The sequence below is a fragment of the Schistocerca cancellata genome, chromosome 2 (genome assembly GCF_023864275.1).
Source record: "Schistocerca cancellata isolate TAMUIC-IGC-003103 chromosome 2, iqSchCanc2.1, whole genome shotgun sequence".
NCBI classification, from domain to species: Eukaryota; Metazoa; Arthropoda; class Insecta; order Orthoptera; family Acrididae; genus Schistocerca; species Schistocerca cancellata.
This window is the reverse complement of record NC_064627.1, coordinates 418,709,834-418,730,904: the sequence shown is the minus strand read 5'-3', so window position 1 is coordinate 418,730,904 and position 21,071 is coordinate 418,709,834. Positions and strand designations below refer to the sequence as shown.

The window sequence follows — 21,071 nt, the reverse complement described above, 5'->3', positions numbered from 1 at the left end:
GCCACAGCACATGGGCCCAGCTCAGACATCAACTTCACTCCAGTACCAGTATCTAGGACATGAAGGACCGGTTACAACAGTTGTGGGTCAACATGCCTCAGGAGATGATCAAATGGCTTTATGACATCATTTCCAACCAAATCAGTGCAAGCATCCAAGCCAGATGGGTTGTAGTGTCACACTGATAAGTGGGCTGATATTGCCATGTTCTTTATAAATCTGACTCCATATTGTAATCCCTGCAATAACATCACTACCCTCTCAAGCCATGAAGTTTTATTTCATTTCCTCCTTCCCTTCCAGGTGCTTAATTTGTCCGGCAGTATAAATTACGATGTATAAATACAAGTATGAAAATGAGTGGTGATTACCTTTCAATCTCAGGCCCAGTTTTTCTAACGACTGCTCAACTCTCTGGCTTTCATTCTTCCTCATAAACCCATTATCAATATGAACAGCAATGACTTGATCTTCGTGCAATGCTTTATGAAGCAGAGCAGCACATACTGTAGAGTCCACACCACCACTGACTAACAACTGTAAAAGGATGTGCATCAATTACTAATACTAAATAATTTATCACACACACACACACACACACACACACACACACACACACACACACACACACTTACCAGTACTTTGTTGTTTCCCACAGTTTCTTTTATGTACTTAATGCATTCTATTTCTCTTCCTTGTAGAGTGTAGTTGCCAGTACAACCCGTAATATCAAACAGAAAATTTTTCAACATTACATTTCCATTTGGTGTGAGATCTACCTATAATAATGATAATTGTAATCAACAACATGAGAAGAAGTTTCAGTTTCTAACATGCTAACTAAAAATATGTACATTCAGACAAACAACTCAAACAATTCGAGGTGCATAAGTAGGAAAATGAGTCACAAGAAGTAAAAAAAGATGGTGAGGAAGAGGGGGGAGGGGGAGAGAGGGGGAGGGGAGAGAGACACAGAGAGAGGGAGGAGGGGAGAGGGGGGAGGGGGAGAGAGCGGGGAGGGGGACAGAGGGAGAAGGGGGAGAGAGGGAGGAGGGGGAGGGGAGAGGGGGGGGGGGAGAGACAGCCCAGACACAAGCATTACCTATCCCATCAGAAGGCACAGCTACTTGTGAAAGTAGTTATGTAATCTACAAACTAAGCTGCAACCACTGTGCTGCTTTCTACGTGGGCAGTCTGTCCGCATGAAGACCCATTTACAAACTGTGGCCAAAAGACAGCTGGACCACCCAGTTGCTGAAGATGCTGCCCAGCACAATGTGCTTCCCTTCAACAAATGCTTCACAGCCTGTGCCATCTGGATCGTTCCTAACACCACCAGCTTTTCTGAATTGCGCAAATGAAAACTCTCCCTGCAATATGTCCTATGTTACTCTAACACCCTTGGCGCGCGTGTGTGTGTGTGTGTGTGTGTGTGTGTGTGTGTGTGTGTCCTACTTCTAGAAGAAAGCCTTTTGTCCAAAAGCTCAAATATATTGCAGTCTTCTTGTTGTGCCTGTCTGCAACTCAACATATCTATATGAAGAGTAGCAATCTAACTTTTTCATAATACAGTGGAACTTCAATTTCATGTTCTCCAATTTTATATTTTGTCTGATTCTAGGCTATAAATTCACAGCCCCTGTGAAAAACACGTGCGACCAATGCTAAAAATTCACATATTCTCGATTTCTTCCTAGTCAGCTTTACCTCGATTCTATGTTCTTACTCAACATCTCACTTGACTTCTTCATACTTTCGTCTTACTGATGTTTAATGTGACTGAACGAGTTATAGGTGGCACAAAAGACAGACGGTTCACACTGCAGGTGATAGCGGAGTTAAAGGAATATTTTAGGCCTCTTGTGGGGGGGAAGGGGCGGGGGGGGGGGGGGGGCGGTGGCAAAGGTTACAGGAAATACTGACTGAATCCACAAACAGCGTCACCAACACAAGTTGCAACATTTAGCTTCACTGCACAATTATACATTTATGAAACAACTACTGCTAGGTTGGAGCAGCAATTTAAAAACAGGACATTCGACGCAAAGTGTTCTGGACCGAGGCAATACGTGCAATATGTGATGAACGGGCCCAGCTGCCACATCATCTTGTGCTGCTTATAGCTCTGTCTTGTCTTCTTTAATATATTTCCGATGTACAGTATTAAGCAGCAATATCAATCATCACTCTTTTAAATTCAAACAACAAGTCTCAAAAACTCATGCTTGGTCAGAATACAAGAAATGTCGGCCATTTCCGGCTAGTGAGCTCTTACTGGCTGGCAATTTGTTACATCACCCAATAGCCAGCGCAGCCACTACACCACACTAACACATGTAAAATGAGCTCACCTGCTGAATGTGTGGAGTGGACAGGGGTAGTGGCCCTTGAACAATGGTAGTGGCAGGTAGGGTGAAAACATTTTGTGAAGTGCTGAAAATATACTTTTTGTGCAGGTCAAGTGCCACGGCAGAGATGTCACACAGAAATAGAACAATGGTTCTGCAACAGCACGTTTTAAAAGACTTTTTTTTTTACAAATCAGTTATAGCAACTGTATACACTACTCACAAATACATTTTGCACCACACACTGTAGACTGTAAAGATTCACAGCAATGACAGATGGCATGAAGAGAAACTGTGGTGCTTGAGCTTTCTTTTAAATTTACACTTTACACAGTGTAGAGAAACGCACATCTCTGTTTCTCTCATCGACAGAACCCACCCCACACATTAGATTCCGACGCCATTCACCGTACTTCACAGTTTTTGATTTAATTCACCATGTTCATCAATTTTTGCTTTTTTCTGGATGAGCACAAATGAAACCTCTTTCAAAAAACACATGTTTTGACATATAATTTGTGGTCATAGTATGTCAGAAAACAGCTCCATTACCTTGTATCCAGATACCAATTTCAATTTTTTGACAAGTTTTTACTTGCTGTTACACACCTGCGATTTTTTAAGAACTGATGAAATTAATTACCACAAATTACTGTATAAACATTGCACTGTACATTAAATTTCCTTCTTTTTCACAGATTTTATACGATGTACTGGAGAGGATTACGAATTTTAATCACATACACCAATTACATACATTATTGCTCGTATTTGGGAGGTTTCAATGGTTTCCTCGACACTGCATTTTTCTCGATTTTGCATTTTTTAAAGTCTGAACTGTTCAATAACATAAATAGGGGTTTCACTGTATTGTGAGCTGCACAAACAGCATCATAAATAGGGATGGGAGTTACAGAAAAATTGGGATAAAAGAACAAACACCCATGTTAAAGTATTTAACCCATAGACAAGTGAACAATACATAACTGGAAAACTTCAACAAAGAATTAAATCCAACAAGGAAACCACAGTACAATATAGATTATAAAAAAAGTGCTATCGGATGCAGGTGCACTAACTTTACTAACTTTCACAGACAGAGCAGTCAACATACTGCAAATAAGGTGAAAATACAACTGGACATAACTGGGTAAAAAAGGAAAATTCGTCATAGAAACACATCTGAATCTAAATAGAATTCTGGATAATCTTGAAAAGCTCTTCATTTTTATTTTATAATGAAAGATAAATTCCCAATCAAACATCTGACCTTACAGATTATACTAAGCTAGTACACATTTCAAATTTAAATGGACCACTGTAATTTAATGGGGGCTTACATCTAATATATTAAATTCCTGTTGTAAGACTAATAACATTCTTCTCGGTATAAGAATCTTTGAATGTAAAAATGATACCAAAAATGTGAAGGGGTACATAATGTAGTTAAGTCGGCCCACAAAGCAGTGCTTGTGAAAAAAAATGTTTTTAAAATTTTTTTGTTGTCCATTTTTCAGAACCATTTGAAAAACATTCAGCTCAAGAGGCAACTAATATCAACTGATAAGTATGCTAATCACATTATGAATATTAATTTATTACCTCAGGATGAAATTGCACACCATACAGTCGCATTTTGTCATTAGCTATTGCTGCTGTACAAACACTTGAAGCAGCAACTATTCTGAAGCTCTCAGCCACTTTTTCTATACTATCACCATGAGTTAAGAGAACTTTTTGGACTTTTTCTAAGCCTCTGAAACAAAATAACAACTGTAATACATAAAGTACTAGCATACTGGGTCCAACAATTTAAATATTCAGCCGAAATTTGCTAACATTGCATATAAAGTGAAGTTGACACACTTAAGACAAAACCACACTCATTTGTAACAGATAAATTAATGGGAGAACAGTTATCTGCACAGTGGAAAGACAGATAATCATTAATAAACAAGTCACTGTTGAAATCAGTCAACTCACACAGCACCTGGGTGTGACAATTTGTAGGTACATGAAATGGAATCATTACATTGACTTAACCATAGATAAAACTGGTGGCAGACTTCATTTAATTGTTAAGAGTGTAATCAGTCCACAAAGGGAACTGCTTAAAAAACACTTGTGCGCTTCATCCCAGAATATTGTTCAAGTGGATGGTATCTGTACCAAATAGGACTAATAGGAGATACTGAATTTATACAGAGAAGGGAAGCATGAATGGTCACAAGATTTGTTTGACCCATCGGGGAATGTCATGTAGGTGCTGAAAAAACTAAACTGGCAAGCAGCTGAAGGCAGACACAGATTATCCCATGAAAGTCATGCTTAGAGTGTTCCAAAACCCGAATGTATGTCAGTAATCTAGGAATATCCCCTACAAAATTGCTCCCATAGAAATAGCAAAGACAAGTGTAGACTACCGTATTTACTCGAATCTAAGCCGCACATGAAAAATGAGACTTGAAATCCAGGAAAAAAAATTTCCCGAATCCAAGCCGCACCTGAAATTTGAAACTCTAAATTCAAGGGGAGAGAAAAGTTTTAGGCCGCACCTCCAAATCGAAACAAAGTTGGTCCATCGTAATACGAGACACAATTTAGGTTGAATGAATGACGATACAGCTACAGTAGTTTGGTTCGAGTCGTAAGCTTAGCAGTTAAGCTTTACCAGGTAGCCATTACTATGCGTCAGGCGCTCCATCCGTATTTATATGGGTACCCTTCCTTTTTCCCGTGCTTCGTCTGGTTTGAATTGATTGCTTATTTTTCTTTGATCTGATAAGTGCCGTTCTTTTTGTTATAGGTGTTTACATCACTCTAAGCTAAAATGCATTATTGTACTGTGTCATGCATTGTTTGTCACATTCTGATAATGAGTGTTTATGGCCTGTCGCCGCTCGCGGCATGGCTTGCTTTTGTGCATGCTACCGCCACTTACAATTAAAAAAAAGAAGAAGAAGAAGAAGAAGAAGAAGAAGAAAGAGAGAGAGAGAGAGAGAGAGAGAGAGAGAGAGAAATCATCTCATTAGCGAAACAATGGCAAGAGACTGCTATTTGTTGTTACTTACACTGCTGCTTTCTTTGCTAATGATCAACAAGAGCTAAATAATAGACTGCGTATGATAGCAGATGTTCTGAACAAGAGTTTAGCGAAAAATTTTCTCAGTTTCAAAATCTTTGCCGGCGCCTCCTTAGTACATTAGATTCTGCACAGAAATTAAGAGTCATCTTAGATTTAAAAAGCTAGTCAATTGCTGTGCTTCATTTCTGACTGTATCTCTATTAGGCATAAGAATAATACAGATATAAACATGACATGATACGTATATTCTTCCGTGTTTGCCGTTGTCTCACTCTAGTTTCGTAGCTTATTAGGCAGACAGGATTTAAATGAGATAGCACCAAACATGAAAGAATACATGGCAAAATGTTTATATTCGTATTCTTCTTATGGTGAAGAGAATACTGCATGTGATTCACATTTCATCAGGTTCCTATTAGCAACCATCTCTTCTCACAGGTACGAAAAAATTCAGAACGTAGAGTTGGCCGTACTCACAAACATCCCGAACAGTCCTGCCAGTCGGATTTTCATAGTACATTGAAACGCTGCTACATTCGAAGATGAACAATACGGAATTTGTATTTACTTCGTTGGATTATGTATGAAAATGTAACAGTTGAAACTCGGGGCGGAGAAAAAAGCTCGTCTTCCACCTTTTTTTTTTTTTAATTCGTTTACTGACGCAGAGGTTTTGGCGCCAGTATTTATCATTGTGCCTGCAAAACATGCTTGTGTAGCGCTACATATATTCGACGGCAGAAGTTAGTTGTGGCGGCATCTACCAACATTTTTCAGAACTTCCGCTTACTTTGCACTCGATTCTAAGCCTCAGGCTTACAAAAACTGGATTACAAAAACTGGAAAAAAAAGTGCGGCTTAGCTTCGAGTAAATACGGTAATTACAGAGCACACAGAGCATTTAAGCAATCATTATTTCTACACACCACACTTGAATGGAATGGAATGGAAAGCAGCCCTAATAACTGGTTCAGTGGAAGTAACCTCTGCCATGCACTTCATAGTTTGCAGGGTATAGATATGAGAAATGTAAATGAGACAATCTGCATTGTCAGTCTAGGCAAGAGAACCAAGAGTGTGACTGATTTGGATATGGTGTAGTATCGAGAGAGAGAAAACAAGAGAAGAGGCAAGCTCTAGGGAGAGGAAGTGATGGAATGAGAATTAGAATGAGGGAGGGGGGGGGGGGGAGAGAGAGAGAGAGAGAGAGAGAGAGAGAGAGAGAGAGAACCAGTGAGCAGTGGAATGGAGGGGGCAGGGGAGGGAGGAAAATTAGAATTTTGGGTTTGGGTGTCTAATGCATTGTGTAGGGGGGGGGGGGAGTGGGGGGGGGGGGGGGAGTAAGGAGAGGAGTAGAAGTTTTTTCAATAGCATAAAGCTGCAATAAGATATGGGATCTTAGGATAAGAAAAGTCTGAGTAGTGAAATTCCAGGCACTGAGAAAGTTACTGACAAAAGAGGGTTAACAGCTTTGATAACTAAAAACGATTTTCAAACAACACAGAACTTCACACAACCAAAGACAAGGATAATTATCCCATTGCTTAAAACATGTTTGCCTCTCAAAGATAAATTCAAAAACAATTCGAATTAATTCCTGCCCCCCATCCAATTATTCCAAAAAGGTTTGCAACAGAGCTTTTGTGAAGTTTGGCAAGCAAGAGAGGTAACCAGATAAAGTGAAGCTATGAGGGTGGGTAGTGCCTCATTCCTTGATCACTCAGTCTGTATTAATAATGCCACAAAAAGCAACATGCAGAGTTTGACTTGTTCAGCAACACAGTTTTGAATCTTTCAAGTTATTTCAAACCAGAGTACACACAGCTGACGAATGTAAAAGCATTGTGGAGACATAGGAATAGTCTGTCACATCATTATAAACTTATCTCACAAGCATCTTTAGGAGAGTGGACTTTTGTGTCAAGTGAAAACTTTACATTACACTACGAGTTAAGTACAGATGATGGTTTTGCAGATACCAGTATTTCTCTATTCACAGATTTCTTTTGAAAAGAAATATGGTACAATGACATCATTGGTCACTTCAATGCATTACAGGAAGTTTATGGTAAGATGTTTTGAAATATTGAAGAACTCAACTCATTGCAGTTTCCTTCTTTCAATATTTTTAATTCCAGTCTGACGTGCTGAAACTAATTTTTTAAATGTTGACATGTGGCTAGTCAAGATTTGTATTAGAATGATGCCTTAAACACAAATCAACGTTCTGCTCTAGGAAGCAGCACAAATGCCTCTTCATATGTTGTGCCAGTAGCACATGGATATATTTAAGTTGTGGAGAATCCAAACTATGGAGTCCACAATTATTCAGAAGTTATGTAACATAATGGAGCTTCTTTGTGTAAATTATTGTTTCTCCAATGAAACTAAACAATTTCAAAACACCAGCTGTTTTGACAGGGGCATTGGGGTCAATCCTTATGAAATCACTCAATTAAAAAATAAATAAAAAAATTGACAATTTAGAATTTTGCAATTCTTTTTCATTTTATTTTACCTATCAAAATTATGTAAAATATAAAATTATACATCTTTTGGAATTTCACTTTGTAATTTTAATTTTTAAAGTTTTTGCCATGTCTGAAATGTTTAAGTGATCATACATCAAAAACTATTTGACATACAGACCTAAATTTTATAGCATTTTATTCAGCTTATTATAGGCTTTAAAATATCTTCTACTTGGCACAATTCATTAAAACGTTAAAATTTACCAAATCACACCTTTTTTTAATTTTGAAAATTTCATTTTTTTTTTCAAACAAAAATTCTAACATATGTTAGTCATAAACTATTTGTTAATGTACGTGACAAATTTCACGATGGTATTAATAAGGGAACACATTGAAATCATTATATTTTACTGCAATTCCCAATGCTAACTATGCCTCGACTGCACCAAATTTGCAGGCTGGTTCATGAAACTAATCGTTAAAAGGAAATTATTGATTACTAATTAAGTACACTTCAGTTTATCATTTTAAAATTTTACTTAGCCATTATTTACAAAACCACTAAACCATAAATTAACACAAATAATCTAAGCAATAGTATGCATTTTCCATTTTATATGCCTTTTTATTTCTAATTAAGATATAGTTTATATTTTTAGAACAGATATTTATATTACCACTATAGAGGATGTCCATAATTAATCCCTAGTTTCAAAATGCTGGAGAAAGAGAATCACTGCTCAGAGGAATGACTTCGAAATTGAATAGCATATTATTGACAAAGGGGAAAATGTCATGGATGTAAGAAAATGTACGAGTTTCAACATAAATGTGGTCAGGTGTAAGTGACAGATGAATCCCAATACAGTGGCTATGATTCGAATTGCACATACACCGTCCATACTGTTCAACATGCCTGATTGCACAAGTTCGGCAGTCAACAGTTGTTGCGCTGTTGGTTAGGTGAGCCCACACACCATGGCAAGGTCATACCACACTGGATGGGAAAAATCTGTTTTTAACTGTCCTGGGGCCAAGAACTGGATAAAAAGCAAAATGACATCAATTTCTAATTGTTGTAAGACAGACAGAAGCCATGTTCAATATGCTGTCATTTTCTGCCACAAGCTGAAATAGAGAAACAGCACATTCCACAACAGATCAGAGTGCCTTGGGGGTCACATTCACAATGTATTGTGCAATGTATGCCTTCAATTCAGCTACATATGTAACTGGAGCACAGAACACATCTTACAAGTAACCCAATAGTCAGAAGTCACACACATTAAGATAAGGTGATCTGGATGATCAGGCTGTGTAAGGAAATGATGGCTGATAATTCTAGCATTTCCAAAATGTCTCTACAACAGCTGCTTCACTGGCTGTGTGGAGGGTTACCATCTTGCACAAAAATGATCCCCCAAACACGCGTGCAGCAGCTCCCCCCCCCCCCCCCCCCCCCCCCCACATACACATGTGCAATTGGAGGGATGGAATGATGGTGTGCAAAAGACTCTCACAGTGTTTTATCAGTGGCGGTATGGGTAACAGGCACCACAGGACTCGTCTCCAGAAAGAATACAGTCCTATGATAAATAATGCAATCAGCCTGCACCTTATTCACCTTTTCAGAATGATGTGATAGCAGCTGGTGTGCATGCGGATTCTCTATTGCCTGTATTCTGCAATTTTTTGTACTGACATGTACCTGGAGATGGAAATGGGCTTCGACTGACCACAGAATATTCCATGGCCATTCGCTGCCTATTTCCGTAAGAGCAAGGAATTCCAGAATGAATATCTTGCTGAAGGGTCAGCAGGAAGCAACTCCTGTACTGGTGGACTTCATATGGATAGCAGTTGCAGGACGTTTCATAGGATTTTATGCACTCTGCTTGGAGACACATCAATGTTCGGGCAATTTCCCGTGCACTGAATGTTTGCTGTTTGCACACCACCACTCAATTTCTCCTTCTATGCTGTGGCTACATCTTCAACAGACATTGGATCTACTGCTTTCCTCCCTCTGCCACAATGCACTTCAAATGAACCTGTCTTTTCAGATTTCGTATCTTTTTTTCCAGACCCTTAACAGATATCCTATCAACGCTTTTTTTCATATCCTTGAGTACGCAGGGCTACTGGTGCACAGTCACCACTCTTGTTAAAGAATGTTAACAACAGCTTGCAATCCTTCATGGAGATATTCATGGTGGGCATTTTGGTTGCAAACTGAAGAACTGCCATGTGCTGTACATCTGTTGGTGTGCATATTCTGACACTTATAGCACCATCTATTGGTCAAATTTTCATTACACTTTTGTTGTTCCATGATGTTTCTCCCTGCATTAATAATATGCTGTTCAAATTTGACATCATTCTGAGCAGTGATTCTCTTTCTACAGAATTTTGAAACTGGAATTTTTGTTATGGACACCCTATCTAATTAAACAAAAACATTCATTTCTATTGACACTAAATCGCTTCAGTAGATATGAACTTCTGAGATAAAATTAGCAAAGCACTCATGATGGAAAAAGGAGCACATTGGTGCATGCATGTAAAGAAGTGGGATATTGTATTTCTGTATTCGAACATTTGCCTTCCAATGTTTTATTATGAAATTAAGTATTTTAAATAATGACAGTGGCACATTTTTGTCACTTATTCACTTGAGGATGTTCATACAGAATGAAACAACTGCCTTAATAAATGCACCTAAAATAAAAGTCACGGTAGTTTACTTAACGTTCATATTAATCAATTGTGGAAGCACAATGTTATAAACAGTAACTTACTTCCAATTGTTTCAGTGGGATAGAGCATATATCCCATCAGTCTGTATTCCTACAGCATATAAAGGAGCATTCCACAATGTTTTTGGAAAGACATAGCACTTGCAGGGAATAAGAAGTAAGAGACATAATGTTTCCAATTTTACAGATTTTGATGTCTGTAACATTTAAGTGTGTCCAGATGCACAAAATACTCTTTTGAACAGATTGTGTGCTATCAAGATATCACAAATAAATAAAAACCTACCTTTGTACATTAAATCCCACAACTGTCACTGGAAAAATATATAGACTATCAGACAAAGAGCTGCAAAGAGCCTCACAGACTACATTGGAAAAGAAAGTGTTGTTACATCAATAATATGTCATTACTGCTTGGGAAAAGTAGGTTATGTATCTTTAAAAAAATACTTTAATATATAGTCTTATACGTCAGTAAGACTTTTACTGGACCACCATTATGTCTTTCTTGTGGAAGGCGAGTAAAAAGTTACTCATTACAAAGCACTTGAACAACACATTGTTAACCCTTTTAGTGCCAAATACGATCTGATCGCGATCCAGATTTTCGGCGAAAAATGCCAGTAACGATCTGATCGTGATGCCCTTCTCATTCATTTTTTCCGCGCTTGAAGGCAAAGTTGTTAGTATTTCCTAGCCAAGAAGCAGAAGGAAGGTCGAAGGCACAGCATATCGATCTTCTTTTCGATTGTCAGTGCGATATTTCGAGTAAAATAAACTTCTCTGGTGGTGTTTGTTTACCGACTATTTCGCGGCAGCATGGCGTCGTCGAGTAAGAAGTTGCGGTTCGATACAAGTGATTTAGACAATAATATGATAAGTAGTGGAAGTGAAGATGAATTTGCAGGATTTGCAGAAAGTGAATCGGATTATGAGATGTCGGGTGGAGAAGAGGACTCGTCGTTTTCTTCTTCAAGTGACGATTGTGCGTCAGCAAATGACGACGACGACGACCAAACGCAACTAAATTGCAGTGCAAATACTTTTGTTGAAGTAATGGATGAGGCATCAGATAATCCACCTCCTCCAAGCTTTGTGTATGCAGAAGTACCAGGCCCTAAACATATACCAGCAAACGCCACACCAATTGATTTTTTCAATTTGTTCTTCTCACTGCAGCTTTTTACGATTATGGTGACAGAGACTAACAGATACGCTCGCCAGGTGATTCAGTCTACGCATTTATCGCCAAATTCGAGAATCAAACAGTGGCAACCAACAACTGTTGCAGAAATGAGGGCTTTTATAGGAGTAATTTTGAATATGGGACTGATAAAAAAACCGACGATTTTTAGTTATTGGTCAACTGATGCAAACCTGTTGACACCGTGGTTTTCACAAATGTTTTCACGCAACAGGGTTCAGTTGTTGCTGCGGTTTTTCCATTTTGTAGACAATTCGAAACTTCACCCTCCTGGTCACCCATTATATGATCCAACAGCTAAGTTTCAAGTGTTGGTGGATATTGCCAACAATGCTTTCCGTCGCTACTACACTCCACACCAGCAACTGAGTGTCGATGAAAGCCTTGTTGGGACAAAGGCGCACTCACAGCTAATCCAGTACCTTCCCAATAAACATCATCACAGATGGGGAGTCAAATTTTGGATGCTGTGTGATTCAGTCGTAAATTACTGCCTGGGGTTTTATGCATACCGTGGTGCAAAAAGTGATGATGACAAAAACGAAATAAAAGAGAATGGCCTGGGATATGTAGTTGTCATGAAACTACTAGCTCTTGGGAGCTACATGCAAAAAGGTTACCATGTGTTTTGCGATAACTTTTTTACATCTATTCCTCTAGCAGAAAAGCTGTATTCAGTTGGCACTTATCTAACAGGAACAATTAGAAGAAACAGAAAATTCCTGCCACGTGGTCTTCTGTCAAATTATGCTGTAGGTCAGCTAAAGTTTTTCAAGAAATCTGTTATACTTCTCTGTGGCTTCAGACAGAAGAAATCACAGAGAAATCCAGTCCTCCTTGTGAGTACATCATCCTCTGCTACATCATCAGAAAAGACAATTCGCAATAGACAGTCGGTCAAGAAACCGGATGTTATTTTTGATTATAATAAGTATATGGGTGGCATTGACTCATCTGATATGATGGCATACTGCTATTTAGATGAGAGGAGGACTGTCAAGATGTGGAAGAAGGTAGTGTTCAGCATAATTGCCAGGATGTTGCTGAATGCGTATGTTTTGTATAAGGAAAGCCTAAACCCCAGCGACAAACCACTGACACGGCTAAAGTTTAACAGCATAATCATTTGCAAACTATCTAAACAATGGTTTCAGGCAAGGACTGCAACCACAAGTGCAATAGATATAAATGTGCCTGCTCCAACAGTATATGGTGTAGAGACTCTTCCAGGGAGAAAGGAACGCTACTGTAGTGTTTGTTCTACGAAGGATAAGAAGCGGCGTTCACGAACAGTGTGTGTGTGTTGCAAGAAAGGACTGCATCCTTCATGTGTTGGTCAGCATGTGTGCAAGTAGTTGTCATAACTGCAACCTCACATTTGTCAGTGATTTATGACTGAAGAACTGAGAACATGTTTGGAGCAAAACAATTTTTTTTGTAATGTTATGTTCTTTTTGATTTTTTCCTTAGTGAAATAAAAAAATTTTGTATTCCTTTATGGTGTTTTTGTTAAGGAAACTACAGAGATTCTATATATACCTGAAATTTTTGAGTATATCGTCATTTGATGGGTCTCAGAGTAAATTGAAATCAAAGTTTTAATTTTTTTCGATAAACCCCATCATGAAAATAATTTTTTTCTCTGAAAATATGTTCTTTGACAATGTGTCTTGCACATATTACTGTAGGCAGCAGCATTCCCTAAAAATTAAAAAAAAAATTACATTCCTTTATGCATTAGTTAAGATTTTATTGCAAGTATGGCAGAGGTCTGCATTTTACTGTAAAATCGCATGGCACTTTTAACATGATATTTTGAGAAAACGTCTGGCACTAAAAGGGTTAAACAATAACAGCTGCATCACTATTTAATTAATAATATTAGTTAATACCGATGTATTTTTAAAATAAAAATATAGAAAGTAAATTATTCAGACTTTTTTTTTTTTTTTAGCATGTGTTGTTATGGTGTATGTTAAAATATCTTCACAGTTAACATGAAAAAGCCAAATATGAATTCCAATTTAACTCTACATGGAGGTGACAAAAGTCATGGGATAGAGATATTCACATAAAGGGAACAATTATTGAACTATATGAAATAAAATTTCATAACTCCTGAATGGTTTGCATTACGATGTTCATACTGCATGGTCGGCTGCAGGGCATGGTGGTAATTAGTATGCGCATTATTGTTTGGTTTAGCAACGAAGCCCATTTTCATTTGGATGGGTCTGTCATTAAGCAAAGTTGGCACATGTGGGGGATTGAGAATCTACATATTGCGTTTGAGATGTCTCTTCACCCTCAACAGGTGACTGTGTGGTGTGTAATGTCCAGTCACGGAATAATCGGTGCGATATTTCTTGATGGCATGGTGACTACCAAATGGCACATGAAGGTTTTGGAAGTTGGTTTCATTCCCATTATTCAAAGTTACCCCGATTTTGACAAGACAAGGTTCGTGCAAGATGGAACTAACCCCATCAAAGCAGGAGAGTGTTTGATGTTCTGGAGAAGTACTTTGGGGACTGCATTCTGTCTCTGGGGTATGCGGAGGCCACTGGCATGGGCCTCAACTGGCCGCCAAACTCTGTATCTGTAAACAAGCGACTCCTTTTTGTGGGAGCTATATTAAAGACAAGATGTGCAGCAATAATTCCAAAATCAGTGCTGGGCTGAAAACAGCCATTCGGGAGGTCATTAACAGCATTGATGTTCTGACATTTCAGCAGAACATATAGAATTTTGCTATTCATCTGTGCCATATCATCACCAATGATGGCAGGTATATCAAACATGTCATAACTTACATCCGAATTCTTGTAGTGACGTTTACAAGTTGAATAAACTTTGTGCAAACTGAAGTTTGTAACTAATTTACATTTTTTTCTCATATAGTTCAGTAATTGTCACCCTGTATATAAATGGTGGTAGTACTGTGTACACAAGGTATAAAAGGTCAGTGCATTCACAGAGCTGTCATTTGTACTCAGATGATTCATGTGAAAAGGTTTTCGTTACGATTGTGGCCGAGTGATAGGAATTGACACAGTTTGAATGTAGAGTGGTAGTTGGAGCTACATGCATGCGACATTCCATTTTGGAAATCATTAGGGAATTCGGTATTCCTAGATCCACAGTGTCAACAGTGTGCCGAGAATACCATATTTCCAGCATTATCTCTCACCATGGACAACACAGTGGCTGATGGCCTTTACTTAACAACCTAGAGTACTGTGTTTTCATGGAGTTATCAGTGTTAATAGACAAGCAACACTGTATGAAATAACCACAGAAATCAGTGTGGGATGTACATCAAATGTATCCATTAGGACAGTGGGGGAAAATCTGGTGTTAATGGGCTATGGCAGCAGAAGACCAAAGCAAGTGCCTTTGCGAACAGCACATCAGCTGCAGCACCTCTTCTGGGCTCATGACCTTATCAGTTGGACCCCAAATGACTGGAGAACTGGGACCCTGGTCAGATGAATCCCAATTTCAGTTGGTAAGAGCCGACAGTTAAGTTCGAGTGTGGCGCAGACCCCACGAAGCCATGGACCCAAGTTGTCAACAAGGCACTGTGCAAGCTGTGTGGGCTGTGTTTACATGGAATAGACTGGGTCCCCTGGTCCAAGTGAACAGATCACTGACTGGAAATCGTTATTTCAGCTATTTGGAGACTGTCTGCAGCCATTCATGGACTTCATGTTCCCAAACAACAATGGAATTTTTATGGATGGCAATGCACGTCACCGGGTGACAATTATCCATTACTGGTTTGAAGAACATTCTGGACAAGTCAAGAGAATAATATTCCCACTCAGATCGCCAGACATGAATCTCACTTAACAATGATGGGATATAATCAAGAGATCAGTTTGTGCACGAAATCCTGCACCACCAACACTTTCGCAATTATGGTCAGCTATGGGAGCAGCATGGCTCAATATTTCTGTGGGAGAATTCCAACGACTTGTGCAGTACATGCAATGTCGAGTTGCTACACTACGCCATGTGAAAGGAGGTCCAACACAATATTTGGGCGTATCCCATGACTTTTTTCATGTGATGAACATAATGCTGAAGGTGGCTGAGCTAAAACAACATGAAGCTTCAATGGGCATTCTCAGAATACGAGCACATTGAACAAAAATATTATGTAGAGCACTTCTCAATAAATGATTGGCAGTTGCTTCATACCAATTATAACACTTCCAATCACATCGCCTAACTTTGAGTAAGAGCATATAACAAATGGAAATAAATATGGCAGCAAAGGCCACCAGTACTATGAACTACAAATTACTTTACTGAGATCACGGCTTACACAAGATCATGGCTTACACCTTACATCCATCCTAAGGATGAATTTCCATCATGGCAATTTCTCTGCAGCATAGGAGGATGAGTATCCCCAATTCATTCATCCTACTCAAAATCAGTTTAAATCACCTATTCTTTTTGTGTGGGTAGCAGTGTGACAAGCAAACCACTTTATGTGAGAGACTACTAAATTTGAAACTCTAATTTCCCTCAAATACCACCACAATCCTAGCATCAGAAAATACAGTCTACACAATCATCAGGGACTTTAAAACAGAACTTAAGCTGCATATACATAATTAAACATCCATTCATGCTGACATCATCTGTTATCTTCCCAGAGACTGATATACCATCTTATGAAATTCTTCATATAACCACAAGACCAGGTGGCAATTGCGCTGCAGAACAAATTAGAATATCTTAACTATTTTCTCAGTGACCTAAAAGAATTTTCTTTGCTGCCAGTTATCAAGAGGTGCTACAATGATTTGTTATCTATTATTAGGTGCTCAGTAGGTTCTCATACAGCTTTCTCTGTATCACCTGTACAATAAAGAAGTTTGTGGTATGTACGCAAAATGTCTAGACTTAAAACTAAATAAAACGTTTCAAACTTTTCTGTCTTTACAGGAGCATCAATATGTGTTTCCAGTTTAAGTTTGATAAAAGCAAAATCTGGGACAAAATCAAAAATGAAATAACTATAAAGAAGCATAGGAACCGATAGGCAAGGCATAGTACTTTAAGGCATGCAGATTACTTTAAATTTGATTTTGCAGTCCTGAACAACTCAAATTTTGGCGTATTATGAAATACAATTAACAGCAGGAAGACAATTACCAACACGCCAGTGGCAACTCTTTTGACTTGTCATATTATACATTTTTATTTTGGCTTCCATAGCTCTTTATCAGGTAAAGACTAAATTTCTTAAATTTAATTAAAATTACATTTTTAATCATGCCCCTATAACACAGAGGATTGTATGACACTACCACAGGCAAGTTCATGAGACACCTATATTCTGGCCTGGGTAAAAGAAGACTGAACTCTTGACAGCAAAATTAATAATAGCAAGCCACACTGCACAACCCAACATTCGAACTAACGAAACTTCAGGAAACAAAAATGAAATGTGCTTCAAAACATGTATTGGTGAAAAAAAACTTAACAACATTTTATCACAGGTGACAGAGGTTTTTTAAAACTAAATTTAATTCACAAACAGACTAAAAAAAAAGAAACAGGAGCTTCTTGCTTCAGCATGATAGCCGTTTTCAGACGAGGAAAAAAATTCCTTGAATACAATAATTATTAGAGTTTATAAGAGAAGAGAAACACAAGAAACAATTATAGACTTATCACCCTCTTCTCCATACACGACAGTTGTTAAGATTTTAATGAGGTAAAGTAAAAAGATGACTTTAGAAAGGGATCTACCACAATGGAAAATTTGCAAGCTGTGAATGAAATTACAGCACTGAACAATGAGTATGAATTACTTTGTGTCTGGTATTCAATCACAGGAGAGCTTTCAACTTGTTTCCAACAAAAGCAGTTTAAGTGGCCTCACATTCCCTTTCTTTCTAAGAGAAAACGAGAACCCTCTGCCCTAGTTTGGCTTGGTTCGTGATTGAGCGTATACTGTTGCTAAAGTGTCATTTCTGCCACACATACCATTAATAAAATATCATAGAAAAAGATGACTACTGAAAACATATCATTAACAGTGTTACTATGCTAAGATTGTGCTTCATTCATGGTGCCACCGACACAACTCTGCAATAGCTGCCAGATTCAGTTCCGTAAGTGTGGGCCAAAGGCTTCAGACTTGTGATGACTGAACTGTAATGCAGGAACACTATGGGGAAAGTGTGCAAAAAAAGGTGTAGGTGGGTCCTTCTATACTTGTCCCTCCAGTCACCAGTTTTGTTGTGTAATCACTTTACAAACACAGCAACCAATCAACTTATGTTAGTATGCTGACAAATGCATATGTAACTGCAACAGCTTCTATTAACTATCATCATCAAAGTGGGAAATCCACAATTTAAAGACGGGTCATGAAAGGGGATTCCATACTCCTGAACTATTCTATAAGGGGCATTTAAAAAGAAACGAGCCGGAGGCATAATTACTGAAACCAGTACCTGTACTTTAGAAGTACTGACCCTGGCTGTTGAGACACTTGTACCACTGTGACACATGGCGGTGAATGGCTGTCCCATAAAATACCCGGGGCTGCAATGTTAACCAGTTCTGCACATACAGCTGGACATCGTCGTCCAAGGTGAATCTTTGCCCCTCAGAGCCTTTTTAAGGGGTCCAAAAATGGTGTAATCACAGGGAGAGAGGTCCAGACTGTATGGAGGGTGGCCGAGAATCTCCCATTTGAATTTCTGCAGGAGTGCCGTGACTGTGTTGGCCATATGAGGCTTTGAATTGTCGTGCAGCAGAATGACCCCACGGGCGAGATTGCTTGGCCGTTTTGATTTGATCACTCAGCGAAAGGTTGTCAAGGTTTGCAAGCAATGCTGGGCATTCACTGTTTTCCCGTGCTGCAGGAAGTTAATCAGAAGGGGGCTGTCTTCTTCAAAAAAGAATGTCAGGATAACTTTTCCTGCATGCGTGTGGATGGCCTTGACTTTTTTTTTGGTGGTGGTAACCCTAGACGCTTCCACTGGAGACTTTTTTCGTCATTTTGATTCTGGTTTGAAGTGATGATAACATGACTCATCTCCAGCCACCACTCGTGCCAGGAATGCATTCCCTTCCCGAGCATGGTGCTACAGATGACCAAGACAGTGGGCCATTCAACATGCTTCGTGGTGTGGTTGAAGACTGTGGGGCACCCACTGGGCACACACTTTACACATGTGCAGTTGTTCCCTCGTGATGGTGTGAACACTTCCAATGCTCAATCCAACCACGGCAGCTATGGCTTTTGCTGTCACTCAGCAGTCCTGGGTAATGAGTACATATTCACCAACTGGACAATGTCATGGGTTATGCAGTGTGGTGCTCCAGACCATTCATTATCGGTTAATGACACCTGTCCTTCCCTGAAGCGCTTGTGCCATGCCTTGACCCTTGCAAGGGACATGCAGTATTCAGCATACACTTGTGATATTCGTCGATGAATGTCCATTCCTCCTACTCCCTCCGCTGTCAGAAATCGAACAACACCTCTTTGCTTTTCTGTTAACGCCTCCATGTCACTGCTTGCAATGCTACTGGCAGCGTTGGACAATTGATGCATGCTGCTGCTAGCTCTGTATAGTCACATGATGTGCATGTGTGCCCTCTAGCGACAGGCTGTGAACTTCCACAGCTTTGTTCGGAACCACCCCTCACTACACACACCATATCACCCCCCCCCCCCCCCCCCAGTGACCGGTCTGCGCATTCCAGACTCCGGATTTTTTTTTTAACACAACTTATAAGCAGTCTTAAAGGGAGTTTTCAGTAATAAAGTCAAACTTTTGTGAATCACCAGTAGCATAATCATTCTGATCAGAAACATTGTGTGGATGTTTTTACACTGCTTAAATAATAAGTTATCTATAGATACTCAATGGAGTGTCACAAAAATGGCCATCACAGATGGTTTGGCAAAAATAACTTTTCATTAATATTCACAATTACCACAGAGCATTTTACCAAAGTAACAAGTTTCCTAGTGTAATAATATTCATTATACGGTAAATGTCAATCTTGTTATGGAATACACACAAATGTGTCAAGTTTTCCCCAACACTAAAAACTACAAATCAAAGAGGCAACAGGCCAAAGTTGAAAAACCTTATTTAGTACTATCACTAACTTGAATAATAAGCATTTATTGTCGACATCAATGCTAAACTGCCCATCTTCTCTGCTATCCTTTCGAATAACTTGTCCACCAAATTCTTTGTTCATCATCTGCATTCCATAACATATTCCTGTAAAAAAGGCAAATTCAATTTACTTTATGTAAATTCAAATCTTAAATGTATTTATTAACTAGAACACTACTTACCAAGAACAGGAATTCCTATCCTAAATATGTCTGCATCATACCGAGGAGCATCTTCAGCATATACAGAGTTTGGACCACCAGATATTATGACTGCCCTGAAATCAGATGTAGATTTTACTGGCAACAAGAATTCAAAGAGCAATATTTCAATGAAATTTGACATTATCCATTTTAAGCAAGACATCTATTTGAAATACACTATTTATTCACAAACGTTTTTATCACTTTTGGTAATATATTTTAGTTGACCAGTTTCGACTCTTCATGAGTCCTCATCAGAACTGAAAATCTACAAAAGACAAAAATGCAAAATGGCTATTAAATATCTACAGTTATCGAAATATCAATAGTACTTTTTTGTTTTTCTCTTCTGAAGAATTTTAGTTCTGATGATGACTCACCTGAGTCGGAACTGGTTAACGGTAACGTATCTATCTAATGATATTAACATACATCTAAAAACAAAGATGATGTGACTTGCCAAACGAAAGCGCTGGCAGGTCGATAGACACACAAACAAACACAAACATACACACAAAATTCAAGCTTTCGCAACCAACGGTTGCTTCGTCAGTAAAGAGGGAAGGAGAGGGAAAGACGAAAGGATGTGGGTTTTAAGGGAGAGGGTAAGGAGTCATTCCAATCCCGGGAGTGGAAAGACTTACCTTAGGGGAAAAAAAGGACGGGTATACACTCGCGCGCGCGCACACACACACATATCCATCCACACATATACGGACACAAGCAGACTTTCTGCTTGTGTCTGTATATGTGTAGATGGATGTGTGTGTGTGTGTGTGTGTGTGTGTGTGTGTGTGTGTGTGTGTGTGTGTGTGTGTGTGTGTGTGCCCGCGCGC

The 21,071-nt window shown here is 38.9% G+C and overlaps 1 protein-coding gene across 10 annotated transcripts in view; it reads right to left on the bottom strand.

Annotated features, from left to right (window-relative positions):
* LOC126161867 (GMP synthase [glutamine-hydrolyzing]) overlaps positions 1-21,071 on the bottom strand; it is a 151,401-nt gene that overhangs the window by 91,919 nt on the left and 38,411 nt on the right. For all 10 annotated transcript variants that reach the window (XM_049917991.1, XM_049917990.1, XM_049917992.1 and 7 more), the window contains 5 exons: positions 20,215-20,309; positions 20,020-20,137; positions 3,951-4,104; positions 636-779; positions 372-537 (listed from right to left, as the gene is read on the bottom strand). In XM_049917991.1, the coding sequence (XP_049773948.1) occupies positions 372-537; positions 636-779; positions 3,951-4,104; positions 20,020-20,137; positions 20,215-20,309 (677 nt within the window). The remainder of the gene's footprint in view (positions 1-371; positions 538-635; positions 780-3,950; positions 4,105-20,019; positions 20,138-20,214; positions 20,310-21,071) is intronic.